General features: G+C 36.2%; 1 protein-coding gene across 2 annotated transcripts in view; it reads left to right on the top strand.

Moving 5' to 3' along the window:
* The window catches only part of ANO3 (anoctamin 3), a gene marked incomplete at its 5' end in the record, with an annotated part of 178,758 nt that overhangs the window by 125,056 nt on the left and 36,270 nt on the right, over window positions 1-17,432 (top strand). For both annotated transcript variants that reach the window (XM_082058713.1, XM_082058714.1), the window contains 7 exons: window positions 1,092-1,192; window positions 4,751-4,795; window positions 8,421-8,552; window positions 9,902-10,008; window positions 11,347-11,402; window positions 13,288-13,409; window positions 14,635-14,769. In XM_082058713.1, the coding sequence (XP_081914839.1) occupies window positions 1,092-1,192; window positions 4,751-4,795; window positions 8,421-8,552; window positions 9,902-10,008; window positions 11,347-11,402; window positions 13,288-13,409; window positions 14,635-14,769 (698 nt within the window). The remainder of the gene's footprint in view (window positions 1-1,091; window positions 1,193-4,750; window positions 4,796-8,420; window positions 8,553-9,901; window positions 10,009-11,346; window positions 11,403-13,287; window positions 13,410-14,634; window positions 14,770-17,432) is intronic.

Raw genomic sequence — 17,432 nt, 5'->3', positions numbered from 1 at the left:
GCTGATAATGTAGCATACTGAATATTCATAAAGATCTAACAGTGGATTAAAATTTGGTTTTAAGGCTTTTGCTACGGTCTGGTAGGAAATTTATCTGGTTTTGTTCTGTTTCAGTAAATATCCCAATCTCAGGTGGTGTCAACTCAGAAGTATTGACACTTCAGAGAAAAAGAAATGTCTTTTGTAAGATCAAGTGTTTTAAATTGTCTTCCAGTAGTATTTTTTAATGCACAACTTTTGAGAAAAATGAAATCCTAGAAGTAATATTATTGAGCTGTGGCATGACTCTATGGAACTGTAGGTAGAATTGTGAACATTTTAAATTTATTAACGCTTTAACAAATTTTTCAATTGCCTTTACTTACCAGACCTTTCATTACTCAAGGTTTTGGGAGGGCTTAATCAAACTTAACTGCATTGAAACATTTACTTATAAAAACTCAGGCAAATACATCTGGGAGAAGGGTGTGGAACTGAAGTGTTTATAAGAACAGATCAATATAGAAACCTTTAGTGCTGAAATTTTAGTTTCACGTACAAATAAATTATTGACAAAAAATGTCTCTGTATAGTGTTCCTTGTACTTTTACAAAAAAATCTCAGTTTATACAGAGATATTGCAATTACTTAACCATTCCCTGGAGTTACTGTTTGGGCAGTGGGACGTGCAGCCTCCTCTCAGCTGTTCCTATGTCTCTAGCAGCTGAGCACTCTTCTTAAATGGGAAACACACAGAATGGTCTTCAAGTTGCTCGTCTAAGATGATCTTGAGGGAGTTTAAAACTAATTCATTTATTCCATGTCAAAAAATGCTGCATAAAACCTTTCTTTATTTTGGTTGTATTTATGAGCAAAGATTTGTCCTACAGATTCCTTTTGACAGTTAATAATTTACTCATATCACAGCATTTGAGAGAAAAGAAAATACATTAATTTTCCTTTGTCTATCTGAGAGCACTGAGTGTTTTCAGCCTTGCATAGCCACTTCAGATCTAAAAGCAGAATTTGACACTGGAGAATGCTTTTACAAAGGTGAGTGTTAAAGGAGTTAGAATTATTAATGTGTATTTGTTTGTTATCGCTCTTTACAGCCAGCAGTTACAAACAGCGATATCATGTTTGTTAAAATTCACTGTCCGTGGGAGACATTGTGCAAATACGCTGAAAGAATGAACATCAGAATGCCTTTCAGGTATTGTGGAAACTGTTTTAAGAAGCTTGTCATTTAGCTGCTTAATGTTACAAGTTCATTACTTGATTAAGGCTAAAATGCAGTCTTTGCTGCACTGTGGCCTGGGACACTTACATTTAATTTAAGGAGATGATATGAGGAGAGACAAATAATAGGCACTGTTCTTTTCAAATTTGCCTGTGGTACTTGTTTCAAGCATACCTTCCAAGTCAAATCGAGCAAATGTCTTTAGAAAATACTCTGAGTAGTTCACACATTGTTTGGATGCCCTTGTCTGAGTTTCAGGTATCTTCCATTTGAGATCAAGTATTCTCTGTGATTTTATGGTATTTTTGAAGTCTTACCCAAAGGCAAGCGAAGTGACAGAAATAGCTGGTGTCTTCTGTGTCTTCAATATAACACATATTGGCATGCTTTGAATAAAATGAGATACCTTTACTTCTTGGTCATCTAGCTTTCCTTTGGCAGAATAATGAACTGAACTGATTTCCTTGTCTATCTGCTGAATAAGTTCTGTCATATGTTTTTGCAATAAATATTTGTTATTTATTTGTAGGACAAGTTAATATCTCCTGCAATAATACAGAGGGTTTTAAAGGAGAAAATGTGCCTTTTCAAATTGCTTAATAGTGTTTTTCCTGAGAGAGAAGAGCATGTAGTGTGTGGTAAAACCTCATGAGGAATTAAAGTGGTAACCAGACGCCAGAGCTTTGTGACTCACGGAAAATACCCTTCCAGCGCTCCTTTCTCACTTGAATTGCCAAGTGCTCAATCTTTCATGTCCCTGCTGATTTTGGCTATCGCAGTGTGGCTCTCCTGCATTGGTCCTAAGCCAGAAACAGTCATCACGAAGCATCCTTTCCTCAAAACTCATTTCAAATACCCAGCTTTATACTGAGTAACAATCTTCCATACGTTTGAGAATATTATTGCAGTGCCAATTGAGCTTCTCTAGTTTGAATAATTCTTGTCAACGTTTTAAACATAGAAGTGTTTGCATATGTGTGTACACACACACAATCTAAATTCCAATTCAAATATAGTTCTTACTTGGTTTTGATACTTGAAGCTGCCGGATTAAGATTTAGCAATGGTTTGAATGCTTCATCATTTTGATAACTTCACAGATCAATAGTGCTTTTTGGAAAAACAAAAACGGCTGACTTTTGCCTTCAAAGGCCTTTAAAGACCTGTTTGTTTATTATATTATTAACTAACATGTAGATATTTTCTTGTGGTGGGTTTTCTGTCCCTTTTTTTTTTTCTCCCTCCCCCTCCCCAAAAGTGTCTGTCTAGTATGTGTTTCTTTGTTTCTGGGCTGCCGCTTTACTTTCTTTTTATCCCACTCAGTTCAGTCCACCAAAATTAGGTAAAATGCTAAATTTTGCTGCTTTACCTTCCTGGCAGTTTTGCTGTAGAATTAAATACATTTATTTGGTAAGAAAAAAGCCCATATATAGCATAAATTGTTTTCCTGAGGTAACTATTTCCCTCATTCAATAGACAGAAGAAGCTCAAATCATACAATTCTCCTATAATTAGAAGGAACTTCAGTCCTTCCCTCCCAAGAAGTTTTAGTCATGCTGAGGTGGTTTTAGGTTGTTCTGTGAGGAGCAGGGAGTTGGACTCAAGGATCCTTATGGGTGCCTTTCAACTTGAGATATTCTATGATTCTAACAACAGATTCTTTCTTTTAGGCTCTATCCATTTTATCAGTGGCTTCTGACTGTCCATTTTTAATACATAATTGAAGAACAGAGCTAACCCTTCCGGCAGTTGTTTAATGCAGTACACCTTTGTTCTCTTGCACAAAATTTGGGCCTTCAGTTACAGTCACTAAAATATACTGTATGTCACTACTGTATATGAATAATAAATGAAGAATAAAAGTCGTATTTTTTAAGGAATATAAACAAAATCAATAGAATTATTACACAGTTTAGGAAGTGTTTCTCTCTGTTCCTGAAAAGTAAAAATGCCTTCTTCTGACCCAAAGGACCACCCAGCATCCCAGAACTGTTTTAGCATGGCATTATACCTAAAGGTGTTGGCAGATATAGAGTATACATCATATATGTAGTATAGCTGGAATCTCAGAGTTTCAGTTACAAAAGGGAATTTTTCTAGCACTTCAAAAGACTCTGTGGTAATCACTTTTGTCTTGTATATGGCTTCAAACAGGATTCATGTTGGCACCAAGGTTAGATCGTAACTGAATTATACTTTTTTAACAATTTAGAGATATTTTTGTTAAGTATATGGTCTGTCAGTAGAAATGAAGCTCCGTTATGTATTTTTGAAGCTCAGACACATCTGTCTACAAGTATCTCTTGAGCCATATATTTATTTTTCACACACAATAATAATTTAGATGTATCTGTAGCTTAGCTGGACTCCATCTGTGCGAAAGAAATGCTAAGGGCCATTAAGGGGAATGAAGGAAGGGTTTTGTTAAAAAATGTAATGTCTGAAAATCCTCTAATAATTCTTAACTGCTTCATTAACAATTTTGCCTGGCAGTACCAAGTGTCAGGCTGCCAACAGCCTCCACATTGGTAGATACATAGTGTTCCAGTGGGCGTGTATTTTCTAGGCAACATTTCCTTCCCTCTCCTTTTTATATATTGTTATGTTAATGTAAATAATTTACTTTACTCAATGTCAAATTCTACCTGGATGAGCAATTGAAGATCTTGCTAACAACATATGGTTCTAAACTAAGAAGTGATGGAGAAGTATCCAGAGCGAAAGTACCATTTGTGTGTGTGACAGAATGAAATAGTTGAAATGCGACATGAAATGATAGGAAGAGGACAGGAAAAAAACCTGGAAAAAATGGAACTAGATGTATAAAATATTGCATTGCAGCAGATATGTCTCCATACAGTTTCAAAATAACTGTTCTTGGAAGACTCTACTGGGAATTTGTGGTCGTGCTTCTCCAAATTTCTGTGACCAGTGAAGGGTGGAGAGAAAAGAACCGTTAACATAAAAGTTGTTTGTTGCAGTTCATACTCTTAGATTTTTAGAGCCATGTATTGTTCTTCAGTTGGATGCAAAATGTCAGGGGAAGGTGATGGTATATAGCACATCTGAGAATGAAGATACATCTAATGGTGCTAAGTGTTTATGGTATTTAATGCATAGAGCACATCAAGCATTTAATATCTGGAAACCCTGGTGATTCTTCTAAGATGTGTTTTATGAAATAAAAGCTAATAAAAATCACATTAAATGAATACTAGAATGACACTCTGAACTCTGTCTGATGTGTGTCTTATGAATGAATTACTGAATGATTAACTACTATTGTTATTACTATTAGCTACAGATCTAAAATTTAGTTTTGACTCAGGAACAAATTTTGAACTTGAAAAGATGTGGAATCACAGTATATTAATGACTTATTCTATTTCAGTTTCCTTTTTTAAGTGTTTTTCACCTTTCTACCTATGAAAATGCACTCTTTAAAATGTCCAATGTTCTTTTATGATTTTTATGTCCTTTTCAACTGTCTCCTACTTGATTATTTTCAGCTGATTTTTGCTGTTCTTTCAGGAAAAAATGTTATTACACTGACTGGAGGAGCAAAACCATGGGCAGGTTGGTGGGTGATGTGTAGCTTCTAATTTTGTCAGATTGTCACCCTGCTAAAGAAAAATCCATTCGCAGTTGTAAATTTATCCAGGAAACTTGGAAAATCACATTATTTTCCTGAAAACTCAAAATATGTTAGCTCAAAGTGTTAAAATATTCATCTGTAACAAGACTGCAGTACTTGAAAGCTTTGCCAGTTCTCATTTTAGAAATGCAAAAGTGTTTATGCCAGGAAAAAAAAACCCAAAAGGCCTTATCCTGGCAGCAAAGATGTAACGCTGGAGCTGTCTCTAGTTTTGTCTGCTGTTCCCAAGGCGTATTTCTTTAGCAGGGAAGATGCTTTTGAGTGCATGTCTCAGATTCTGGCAGTCAGCTCTTCCCATAGACACACAGATGTAACTCTCATGTGTGTCCTGGTGATCAGGATTAAATCAGTGCCGTGCACTGAATTGTATATGGAATTTTTATTTGATAGCTGACAGAATAATGCTGCATTAAAAGCTGTTTAACTCTCTGGGAGGCAAATACTTGTAAAGCTCATTGGTAGCTGCTGCTGTTGGCTGCTTCTGTCAGCCAGGAGAAGGGAACAAGAGGTCACAGCAGTAGGTGACAGGAGCCTTGGGGACACTGCGAGCTGTAATCACTCCCTGTTGCTCTACTCAGACATAATGATGTCTTGTAAATTAATTACCTGAGGAAAAGATACAAAAATTTTTACATGAGGGAAATCTGAAAGAGTTTTCTATCATGGGTTTTCTCGAGATGGATCTTGAGATGAGGTGGCATTTGATTTAGGTTCTGTTGTTACTTTAGATGATGAAGAGCTCTCATTATTTCTTAGGAGCAGTTTAAGTAGTCTTATGATATCAATTTGAATGGTAAAGTGAGAAAACTGTAAACATAAACAGATAAAATATGTGGAAATAAAACAATATATAACATAAATTTACAACTGCGGTTTTTCCTCTTCCCAGTCATTCACATGCTTGCTCCATTTTAGTCTGCATTAGGAAAAATGTAAGTCATGCTTTTGAATGCAAAGGCAAAATCAACAAGCTTTACTGCAAAATTGTCTCATTTCATCTGTATCCCATCTGGTGAGTCCTAGATATTAAATATATTTATTTTCCTCATTTAGAAGGACAAATGTCTGAAACATGCAATTGAATTTGCACAGTACCTGTGAACCAAGTAATAAACAACTTCTGTGCTAGATTAATTTTTCATTTGAGACAAACAGTTTTACTTGTGATTTACTTTGTGAGAATTTGGGGATGAATATTTTTCTGAATATTTTCTGCCCTTGATACAGTGTGCAAAGAAATAGTGTAAAGAAAAAAAAAAAAAAAGGAAGAAAAAGAAGCTAACTCTAAAATTGCTGTCATAATTTGAACTTCTACTGTCATTCTTCCTTTGCATCTTAGAACTTTTCAAACTTAACTGCTTCTCTGTAATTTATCAAATCTCATTAATAAGTCTAAATCGTTAAGTGGAATTTACAAGCACTACAATGAAGAAGTATATTAAAATCTTTCTATACGGAAGGTAGAATTTCAAGGCTATAGAATTTCTATGATTTAATAATATGAGTTAACAGTTGTATATTAGACCCCGCTGTGACATGTACACTTCTCTAAATTCATATATATGATTATATGGCAGATGTATATATCTATATATGTCTTTTAATGTAAGAAATGTAAGAAAAAACATCCCTCTTGCTGGATTATTTTTGTATGGAATGGGATGTACTTTTCAGTGGAAATATTCTATGCTATCTGACGGCACTAAGTTTTGGAGTGATCAGCCATAAGTGATGTAATGAAAAAGCAATTACACCTTAGATAAAAAGTCTTTTTGCCTCAGAAGACGAGCTGCAAATGTAATGTGGACATAATTTTTAATTTATGGCAATACTCTTCTTCATTAATTTGTCTGTTAAAAGGAGCAGCCATGAATTTTTAAAATGAGCTAACTTCTGTAAGATACTACTTATCTACTAGTTTTTCAGATTTTTAGAGGGGGAAATGATTAATGCTTTTCATATTACCAATTTTAAAAGAATTTCATAATAAAAAGTCTGAAATCAGATGCATTGTTTCTCTGTTCTTTTTGATGCACCTGTATATTTTTCTGATTAAAGAAAAGCCTGGGTTTTGACTAATTTTTTTTTAAATTACATGTCTACAACAGAAAGAAGATGAAGACCATAAAGTGAAACCTGTACTTATATACACTGTGTATAATTGTACCAGGAGAACGTCCACTGGAACCCATAAATATAATCAGCTCTCCACAGGAAGGTGTTAGTTGAGTGAAGGAGACACTTAAGGGACGCATCTGCTTAGAAAATGTTTTCTGTGATTCAACTTTTCGAACAGTTCTGTTCTTTAGCTCATCGTACTTGACGTCAAATTGAGCGTGTCCCTCAAGCGCAGAACCAGTTACATAGCAGTGTGCACCAATACCTTTGCGATATATAGCAAGAAGAAAATTTTAAGAATTTTAAATGTCGGTGTAAAATTCTGATCCCACATCTGACTTAGAGTTCTGTCTGACAGTGTTAAATAGGGGTAGAACTTGTTTTTTGCTGATGTTGACAATGCATTTTCACAAAGGTGACTTTGCTACCCGAAAGCAATTTACCATGTCATCACTTATTACTCTTAATTATTAAATGGGTAGCTGTGCTTCTGCTTAGCACAGGCAATTAAGTATTCACCTCAGATTAAAAGATCTGATACTTAGCTTTACACTTACTGTGCTTATGAGTAAGGCCCAAATCCCACTGAAACAATATTATTTAGGGAATGTTTTTCTAAAATTTAGACTTTTTTTGTCTTTTTCGGGGTCTCTGATATGCTTAGAGTGTCATAATACAATACTAGTGTAGTAAGAAACCTACTCTTTAAATTCCCTTATTTCATTGCAGTTGGATATGAAAAAAAAATATGTCAGCAAGGAGTGCAAAATTAAAGTAATGATAACTTCTACTATTTGCTTGAAAATTACCTTCACTAAATTTTCCCCTGTATAAACCATGGCCTTAGATTCTATTTAGGCAAGTTGTCAGTGGAGGAAAACTCTTTTTGTTACTGGTATATAATCTAACCGAGGATACAAAAATTATTTTCTGTTTGTGTTCGATATCAATTTTTAGGAAACTGCATGAAGCAGTATCCTTTATTTGACATATAGGTATACAGTGTTGTAAGGCAATATCAGCCCTTTGATTGTGGTGAAAAGTTTGCAGAGGAAAGCTTTACTGATATCAGAAAACCATAAAAATTGATCCTGAGCAGTCCTGTATTTACTTTTAAATATTATGAATTTTAGTATCCGAGGTGCCAGGCAAGGGAAGAAGGAGGAATGACACTTCTGTTGTTTCTCCAGACTCAATACTACAGTCTCATCTCAAACCATAATCCTGCTACTTTTAGATTGACTTGTGCTCAGGTGAAGCGTGCAAGATAAATCACAAATGAAAACTGTAAATTTTGCCCTTTAACACCTTTTTTGTTTAAGTTAATGCGGAAATTTCCTGCTTTCATTTCATTTCTAGCACGATGCCGCTAAATATAGAAATAAGCAGCAAAGGAGGGTTTGTAAATCTGATTTCTTATTGTCTCAGTTTGCAGAGGAATATGAGAGAGCTGAAGAGCTGGTTGCCCAGGAATCCCATGAAGCTGGACAAGGAGGCCCTACCTGATCTGGAAGAAACAGATTGTTACACAGCACCCTTCAGCCGTGCCCGCATCCACCAGTAAGTGCTGGAACTGGAAAAGCAGCACCAGAGACCTCACTTCTTCCAAGCAAGTGCCGTTAACAGATGGTCACTGGCAAATACCCAGTATCATATTTCATATTTTCTATGGGTTTCTTCTTAAACCCAAATTCTGCTCTCTCTTAGTGGCTCTTTGATGGTCACTCAGTAGTATGGGGAAAAATTTGACTGAAAAATGAACGTTGCCTTTTTGGTTTAGAAGGTTTTCTTTCCATTACATGACAAAATGCAAATATTTGCTCAAGTTTGCTTTGCTTAGTTACATATTTTACTTAGGCAAAACCTGAGGTTGAAATGGAGAACACCTGGAGAGAAGCTAAAACCAGTGATAAGTTTTTTCTTTCTTATCAGATCTGCGTTTTAAAAATGCTTTTGTCTCTGAAAGTATAAATATATATACACCAAATAAAAAGGGTATGTGTTCAAATTAGCATTTTGGTGATTATGTGGTTTAAATGTGCTATAAATTTTTTCTGAACCCAAAAAGTAAATATGAAAATTCTGGTTATTTCTTCATTTTAGAAGTATTTTCTGATAATTATTTTAGGAGAGGAAAGTTCATTTGAATTAGAAGTATAAATTAGGCTAAATAGGAATTTTTACTTCTCAGTAAAGAAGCTATATGCTAGTGGAGTGAATTTACACCGGAAAGACAAAATAATTACACTATAATCTCAGGGTTTTTTGAGTGATTGACTACATTGCATTGGACCAATCACCTGGTTTTGGTGTTATTTCTCAACCAGCTCAGATGATGTTATCAATGGTAACAGTGTCACTTTTGGCACAGCTGAGTAGGAAAAAGCTCCTGAACGTCAGATTTCTGGTTTCCGGAAAGCAGCACCATCTGGGAAGGGATGCTTTATTTGGCTCCATCCTGGGATTTTCTAAGGGAAATTGGTTGTGGAGCTGCTACTGAAATGTCCAGTGCACAGATATTGTTTTATTATTATATTTTTTTCCTAAATAGCAGTTCTGATGTTTCCATGACAGAGACATCTGCCAGTTCATAAGTAACTTGAATTTGAGAACGACCGCTGCTTCTGAAGATATTTTTTAAATTAGTTCTATCCAGTAGAGAAATTACCAAGATAGGATATTTTGGAATTTAGTTTTAGTTGCTCTGTTTTCTCGGCAATAATCTGTGATGACGATAAATTTATTAGACTTGAGAAAATGCTCTAGGGGTGTAAAATCTTATATCTCGTGCAGCACCCAAGGAGAGGTTAAAGATCCAATAAATCACTGTAAGAAGAAAACGCTTGAGCAGCTATGTTTCAACACCTCTGCACTGTCTGAATATTAAAAGACATTTATTATTTTAATAGTTTCACGATAAACAACAAAGACAGCTTCTTCAGCAATTCCACAAGAAGTAGAATCGTGCATCACATGCTACAGAGAACCAAGTATGAAGATGGAAAGTCCAAAATGGGTGAGAACTCCGCATTTTTTTTCCTAACCCGAAGCTATACAAATTTTATATCTTTACGTGCCTGGAAAAGTATCGTTTGAGTAAACTCAATTAATTTTGCCGTTCCTTGAAGTCTTTTTATTCGCTCAGTAACAGAGCTGAAAACATCAATTGTGTTCCTGAACAACTCAGTGAAAACTGGCAATATACTTCACCTAATTGCTCCTTCTTTAAAACCATTGGAGAGATTATGCTAACTTTATGTGATCAAGAGCCACAATAAAGAGAACCCAGCAAGTTCAGTCCAGTGGGATCCATGTGAGCTACACTTAACTTACTCAAGGTCTCCATGCAGCTCAGAGGCAGCTGACCTGAAGACTAAATCCAGCTTATATCAGCTCTCGTATTACAGCATTATTTTTTAGAAGATCTAACTATTCATTTTCCTTTGCAGTGAACAGGGGCTATATGTGTAATTTACTATTTTCTCTGCAGGAATTAAATTAAGAATTAAATAAAGTGATAGAAATTACGGAAAGTTGTTGCTTGAGCTTCTGAATAAAAGCAGGGGTAAGAAAAACATAGAAAATGAGGGTTCAAATCTAATGCCTTTTGGGTTGATGATGACACATTTCATTATGAGATGAATTTAGCATAATTTGTATATTTGAACAGACAAATTTAATTCCATCATAAGTATTTATTTCTTGGGGAAGCTGTTGGCTGTGGCTACAGCCTTACAGGGTACTGAGTCTTTTTATTATAGTCATTAATGTCTATTTATTATTTATTTTTCATACTGTGCTTTGATAGTACAACAAATCTGTTTTTAGGAAGGCTGTAGGAACCGATCCGGAATGCTGTAGCCAGCAGGGTGCAGAGCGCTGCTCTGACCAAACCTCTGTCAGCTGCCTTAGATTTAAAAATCACAGCAGGTTGGCTTTTAACCCTGCGGGGGGGGTTTGCTGTCTCAGGGGTTGTCTGTCCATACTGCTCTGTGTATGTCAGATCATCTGGTCACCCATAAAACCCATATCATATGCTCTGATGAATACAACACAAATGTGATTGTCTTCTCACATCCGATCTAGCACAAGCACCAGAACCTGAGAGACAAAGTTGCAGCCACTGGCCCTTATAAAGCTGCTGTAGCTTGACAGAGCCAGAAATCTCAAGGGATCAGCAAGACCCGCACCAAGAGTTGGTGGGATTGTTGATTTTTGTCATGTTTAGCAGCATCCTGAGCATTTGACATTAAGTTGCATTCTCAATATGTAACCTCAATTCTCAAAATTTGCACTGCTTGAAATTAAATGTGTCTAAAAATTGATATCTGAACTAATTTTTTTTCCTGCCTAGGCATTAATAGATTACTAAATAATGGAACATATGAAGCAGCATTTCCACCACATGAGGTAAACTAAACTGCTTAATTTTGTATTTGTCTTTATATTTAGATTAAAACTTGCATTAAAGTTTTGAGATCCTATTTTATTTTTTTGTTCTGCAAACTTTTAATTTCACTGTGTAATCTATTGAGACTTATTTTTATTTATTGCTCTTACTTTAATATTGGCTTTTAAAATTTTTCTTATATAATGCATTATAATCACTTTCTGGAGCATTTTCTTACTGAACTAGAATATTATAATCCTTTTTTTATACTTTTATGAACTGGACGTTGCCTGTGGAGTTCTTAATGATAACATCAGTTATTCCAAGTTGTTCCAATTAGTTTTATTAAATTGTTTTTGCCCACCTACAAAATGTTCTATATTTCTGATATAGATCACTTGATCAAAGTTAGGGAGACTGGTTAATTATTTCCCATTTAATCCTTTCTGAATAATTCTGGATAACTTCTACTTGACGATATCTTCTTTAGTGGGTTAAAGTCTACTGAAGACTGTAAACCTGGGAAGTAAATGAAAAACTTGTGTTTGACTTCAGAGGGTTTTTGAACAACCTTTATGCATTGAAAAGAAAAGCAAGCCCCACATCTATAGAGATTCAAAAGGCTGATCTGTAGCTTGGAAATTGCAGCTCTGAGTTCTGTGGTTGCTCAGGCTGAATATTGTGACTTGATCTCGTGCTTCAAAGGCCTGACCCGCGCTTTACAAATTGCTGAGAGTCATTTTTCACGTGGTATTAATAATTAAATAGTGGGGATGTAGAGAAGGAGTAATTTTTTGATTAATAATTGAACATCATTGTTAGCACTTCAGCTGTGCTCTGCTGGCTTTAGGGAAAAGCTGGCCAGACTACCCAAAAAACCTCCAAGGCTTTCTTTGGCTGTGAGATCTGTGCTGTCATAACTATTCTGACATATCTGTTTCATGTATATGTTCCTTTGTTATGTCATAAGCTGCTGTTTCAAAATTTCAGTCAAGGTTAATGAAGTCATATTTTTAAGCCAGTCTTACCTTATTTGCTGCTTGCCTGGTACAAAGGGCAAGTGGTTGAATACTGACAATTTTTTTAATATATTTATTTTAATCACGTGAACAACCAAGGGTGAAAATTCAGTCCCAGTGTGAACGTTAAGACTTGGACCCTATTATAGATACACAGTGTAGAAAAAAGCAGAAGGAAAAAAGATTTAAAAATACTTTAATACTTTATACATCGCTCTCATTCATCCAGGTGACTGTCAGAATAAGTTGATGTTCTGTTCCTAGGTGTTTCTAGATGTTGCAAAGGTCGCACTGACATTTTTTGTATGATTCTTTGATGAATTTAATGAGAAATAAGTAGAATTGGATGCTTTGCTATGTTTAGGTTTGTATTTTAACTTGTTCTTAAACCAGAGGGTCAGCAGATTGTTCTTTCTATTGTGGGGATTGCTCCAGATTTCAAATAAATTATAAAAATCTAGATGGCTAAATTACCTGGATCTACCAGGGGCAAGAATCTGTCCGATAGCTGACTCTGAAGTACTGCTCTGGGGATCTCTGCTCTCTTCCTGAGCAACGATTTGGCTCATTTGCAGTTATTTGAAGAAAGATTTTCTTTACCGTAACTGAGTGATGGGGACTTTTGGGAGGAAAATGTTCAACTAAAGGACATTTCCTGCTTCAGAATTTTGGAGTAAAATTACAAATACAAGAGATTCTGCTTAGGATGATTCTAGTGAATCTCTGTGTTACCTTTCAACTGCTGAGCATGAAGCTGTTCTTTCATAATATGAGACCTATTTATTAAAAATAGCGAACTCATATACAATTATATTCAAATACCTAATAGATGTTTATCTTTTCCTTAATGCCTAGTAATATACTTTGATTTCTTTGTGTTTTTCAGGGAAGCCACAAGAGCAGACATCCCATCAAAACACACGGAGCTCAGAATCACCGACACCTCTTATACGAGCGTTGGGCACGGTGGGGAATGTGGTACAAGTACCAGCCTCTCGATTTAATCAGGTATTAGTATTTTGAAGAGTTGCTCATTTCTGTAATACAGCCAGCCTGGCAAATACAACCATACTGGCAAATTTCTTGTCCTTATACTTTCCTGTAATGTTTCACTATTTGGTATTATCAGATAAGACTGAAATTCTTTACGTTGCTTCTTTTGGGTGCTCTTTTGTGCAGAGCTGTTAATTTCAAATGAGAGTGCAGAAAAGGCTCATAGATCCAGCTGCCTGACAATATGCAGTGTGAAATTTAAAATGCAAACCCATGCAGCACTCTGCTGATCGGAGACACTTGCCCCTCATGAGAGCACCTTTGAAGACAGACACTGTTACCCATGTGAACAGTCGGAGTTTCAAGATCCAGTGGAGGAGAAATGCAGCCTAATTGCAACATTTCCACAGGGTTTAAATAAACTTCTGTTTATATATTTTACAATTAATGTAGTAGATTACAAATTGCAAAACAGAGAAATATACGTAATTGAAGTTAAATAACTGTAGTATTTGGTTTTCATGCTTTCCTCATCTTTGATATCAAATACCAATAATTCATTTCTTCTTGCTGTCAGTTTTTATTCTGGATCTGACAGTCATAACCAACCACTGTGTCAAATATTGTTCCACTGAAGGCTGTGGAACCCAGCTCTGTGCTGATCAAATAGTACCATCAATGACTGACTTTTTGATTGCTTCTATTTCATCTCTAGCAACTGATACCCAAAGGTTGAAGAATTAAAGCTCAGTCTTCAACTTGTGTTTTTAGTCCGTTGGTTTCTCTAGTAATAATTTGAAATATGTCGTATTATATTATTATCTATAATAAATGCTTTTTCTAATGGAATACTTAGGTCATACCAACTTACTTTATTCCGTTTCAGAAATTTTGTGTGTGTGTGTGTGTATATATATATATATATATATCTGTGTGCAAATAAAAAGTCCTACATTTAGTAACGTTGAAACTAGTACATCTACTTAGTCATTGCAAGGACATGAAAATTACAGAGCACTTCAGTTATATCCTTATAAAATATACATTCTGGTAAGTCTGCAATTAGTGTCAGTAGAATATTATGCCAGCCTGAAATAAAACATTTCAGTAAACTGACAATAATTTTACCATAAACTTGTAATAGTAGTTCCTCGTTAGAATTATTCCACTACTGTGAAGATAGATAAAGGTTGCCGTAAGTCTTAACTTTAAACAATATATGTGTTTCCTTTTCATATAGGCGATATTTTGGTGAAAAAATTGGACTGTATTTTGCCTGGCTGGGATGGTACACTGGAATGCTTATTCCTGCTGCCCTGGTTGGGCTCTTTGTTTTCCTCTACGGATTATTTACAATGGATTCCAGCCAAGTAAGGTAAAATCCTATTTAATAACATATATAATAGCCTGTTGAAAATTAGGAACAGTCTGGCACAACTTAGATCATCATACTTTTAAATGTTTTCCAGTTATGGTAATCATGTAAAAGTAAACAAATAGAACCCTGGGTTCTTCAGTCAAGTGTATCCACTTTGTATATCTGTTTTGCATCAAGCTGGATGCTTACCATTTACAGCAAGTGTCCTTACCGTGGCATCTGCAGTGATTCCCATTCTGTCTGTGAGGAAAAACAGGAAATACCGGTTCTAATGTCATAGGTACTGAACTGGTTGTCATTCTAGTCAAGGCTAACAGATGAAAAAACAGTCAGACACACTCCCTCTTTACCTCCGTCTTACCTCTAACATCCAGAGTGCAGTTCAGTTGCTAAACTTCAGCTTAATTTTGTCTATGCCTTTTCTCCCAGTGTTAGCACCAAGCAAAATTCTAAACTGTGTCAGTGTAAACTGGAGCTAGGAGACCCAGCTTCAGGGATATTACAGCCACATGAAACGAACTGAGTTTTCAAGTCTCCTACCATTGTAATTTTGCTCTGAGAAGGGTTTTCGTCGATTTAGAAACAGTGATGAAGGTGCTCAAGTTAAGTGCCGAATGTAATTTTAGGAACTTGTTTCAGAGGACGCACCCTCTATTACAAAGTTTTCCATTAGATGTCATCAGACACAACAGATCATGGCTCTTAAAATTGCAACTGTTCCTCCAAGCAGTTTGGATGCTTAGTCTGTAACCAGAATGGAGTCAAATTTCATAGGAAGTGGTATTTCTCAGGCTTTGAGCAGAACTATTTTAAGTTTTCTTTATGGAATTGTCTTTATCTTCTTTTTCACGGTGGGTTATTATATTCCACAGCACTGTAATTAAGGCTTTTTTTTAGGCTTGTTTTTGTACAGCGAATTCCTGAGAGACTTTACAACTTCAAACTGCATTAAATGCAATTAAACGCAATAAAAGTATCAGCCAGGAAACGATGATATCTTTAGGATATTTTTCTCTGTATTAGGATTGTTTAGCACAATAAATGTCTGTAAAATGCAATGAATTAAAGTAGAAGATCAGTCTGTTCTTAGAGCACAGGGACTGTCAAACAGCAAATCTTGTGTTCATCATGTGTACAATGGCACAGTTCCAACAAGGGAGGAACAAGGGGCCATAATCTACTATTTTCAGGGTATAGTTTAATATTTTGGGCATTCCTCATGGAGAAGAAACATGTGACACTCCCCAAGAGAAAGAACAAGATTTCTAATAATTCAATTTTTTGAAACTGTAAGCTATTATGTGCTTGTACAGGTGTCATGCACTTCTCCGGAGAAGAGCTGGAGATACAGCTCATGCTTAGTTCTCTTAACAGAGAGATGCGATTACATTTCTTGTTGAGGGCTGCAGGTTATAAATCACAGGAGAGCAGAGGCAGGCTGGCTTTCACATTTTCCTCTCCTAAGTTTCTCCCTGTGGCTGCTGTTGAGTAGCAGCAGACAGATTTCAGTTTGCTCCCCATGGAGGCTGTTTGTGTGGGGTCCCATCCCGAGGTGACTCAGTGTCCTGCTGTGCTACACAGAGCACCAAGGTGCCCATCAGGGGCTGGGGACACCATTCCAGAGCCTGAAAGTTAGGTGACCCACTGTATAAAACATAGATGGTACAAGCAAAAGGGAGTATTTGTATATTTTTTATAGTTAACATAAGCCAGTGTTCATTTAAAAGTACTGACAGAGGGTGGGTTGATGCAGAAGCCCTAGTTGTGTGCTCTGAGGCTGCCCCACGGCTGTAATCTGGATGTGCTAATTCTGGACAGAAGGTCTTCTCTGCCTTCGATGGTGTGAATCTGTGCAATCCCTCTGCTTACTCGTGACCCAATACTGTCACATCAGTGCATTGCTGTGACCAAGTTAGTAAGACCTGCTGCGAGATGTGGATTCGAGAACACAAGCTGATTGTGACTGGCCTTATAAAATGCGTGTAGATGTTTTCAGTATCACCTTGTGCATTTAGGCAGTTCTAAAGGCCAGTGGTAACAGATGCTGCTCCTTGCCATATTTCCTTGCTTAGCCTGGAAGAGGTTAGTGAGAGTTAGAAACCTCCTACCTAGGGCAGACAGGAGCCATCCATTAGCAGGCACACAGGCTGCACAACCTAAATGTTCTTATTCTTGCCATATTCTGGGGATGTGGGATTATTTATCTAGTTGTTCTGCAGTCATTTAAAGAAAAATGCTAGATAAACATCTGTAACAGTTTTAAAATATATAATTTCATTTTGAACGCTGCAGCTACCGCAGTATGCAAATACAATGTTCAGCAACCGTCAGGAAGGAATGGAGTTGTGTACATTATTTTGATAAAATCTGGACATCGGAAAAACTGTGATAATTAGGACTTTAAACCTAGTCCCAGGGCATTATGGCACATTGCCCCAGATTCAGTATTATTCAGTGTAATGCTACTTCATGTGAGATAGATTTTATCCTATGTTACAAGGAGTTAGTGGATGTTAGGGAATGTTGATTTACAGCATGATAAAACCTGTCAAAACCCCCTATTTTTCTCCTGTCTTGTGTACCACAAAATTTGAACTGACAGAATTGTTTTCCTCTATGTCCCTTCACCTCTCAGGCACAGGGAGCAGCTGTGAGCTCCC

The sequence above is a fragment of the Streptopelia decaocto genome (assembly GCF_964273445.1).
Source record: "Streptopelia decaocto genome assembly, chromosome: 7".
Lineage (NCBI taxonomy): Eukaryota > Metazoa > Chordata > Aves > Columbiformes > Columbidae > Streptopelia > Streptopelia decaocto.
Note: the sequence above shows the minus strand (reverse complement) of the source record. Positions and strands in the feature narration are given on the sequence as shown.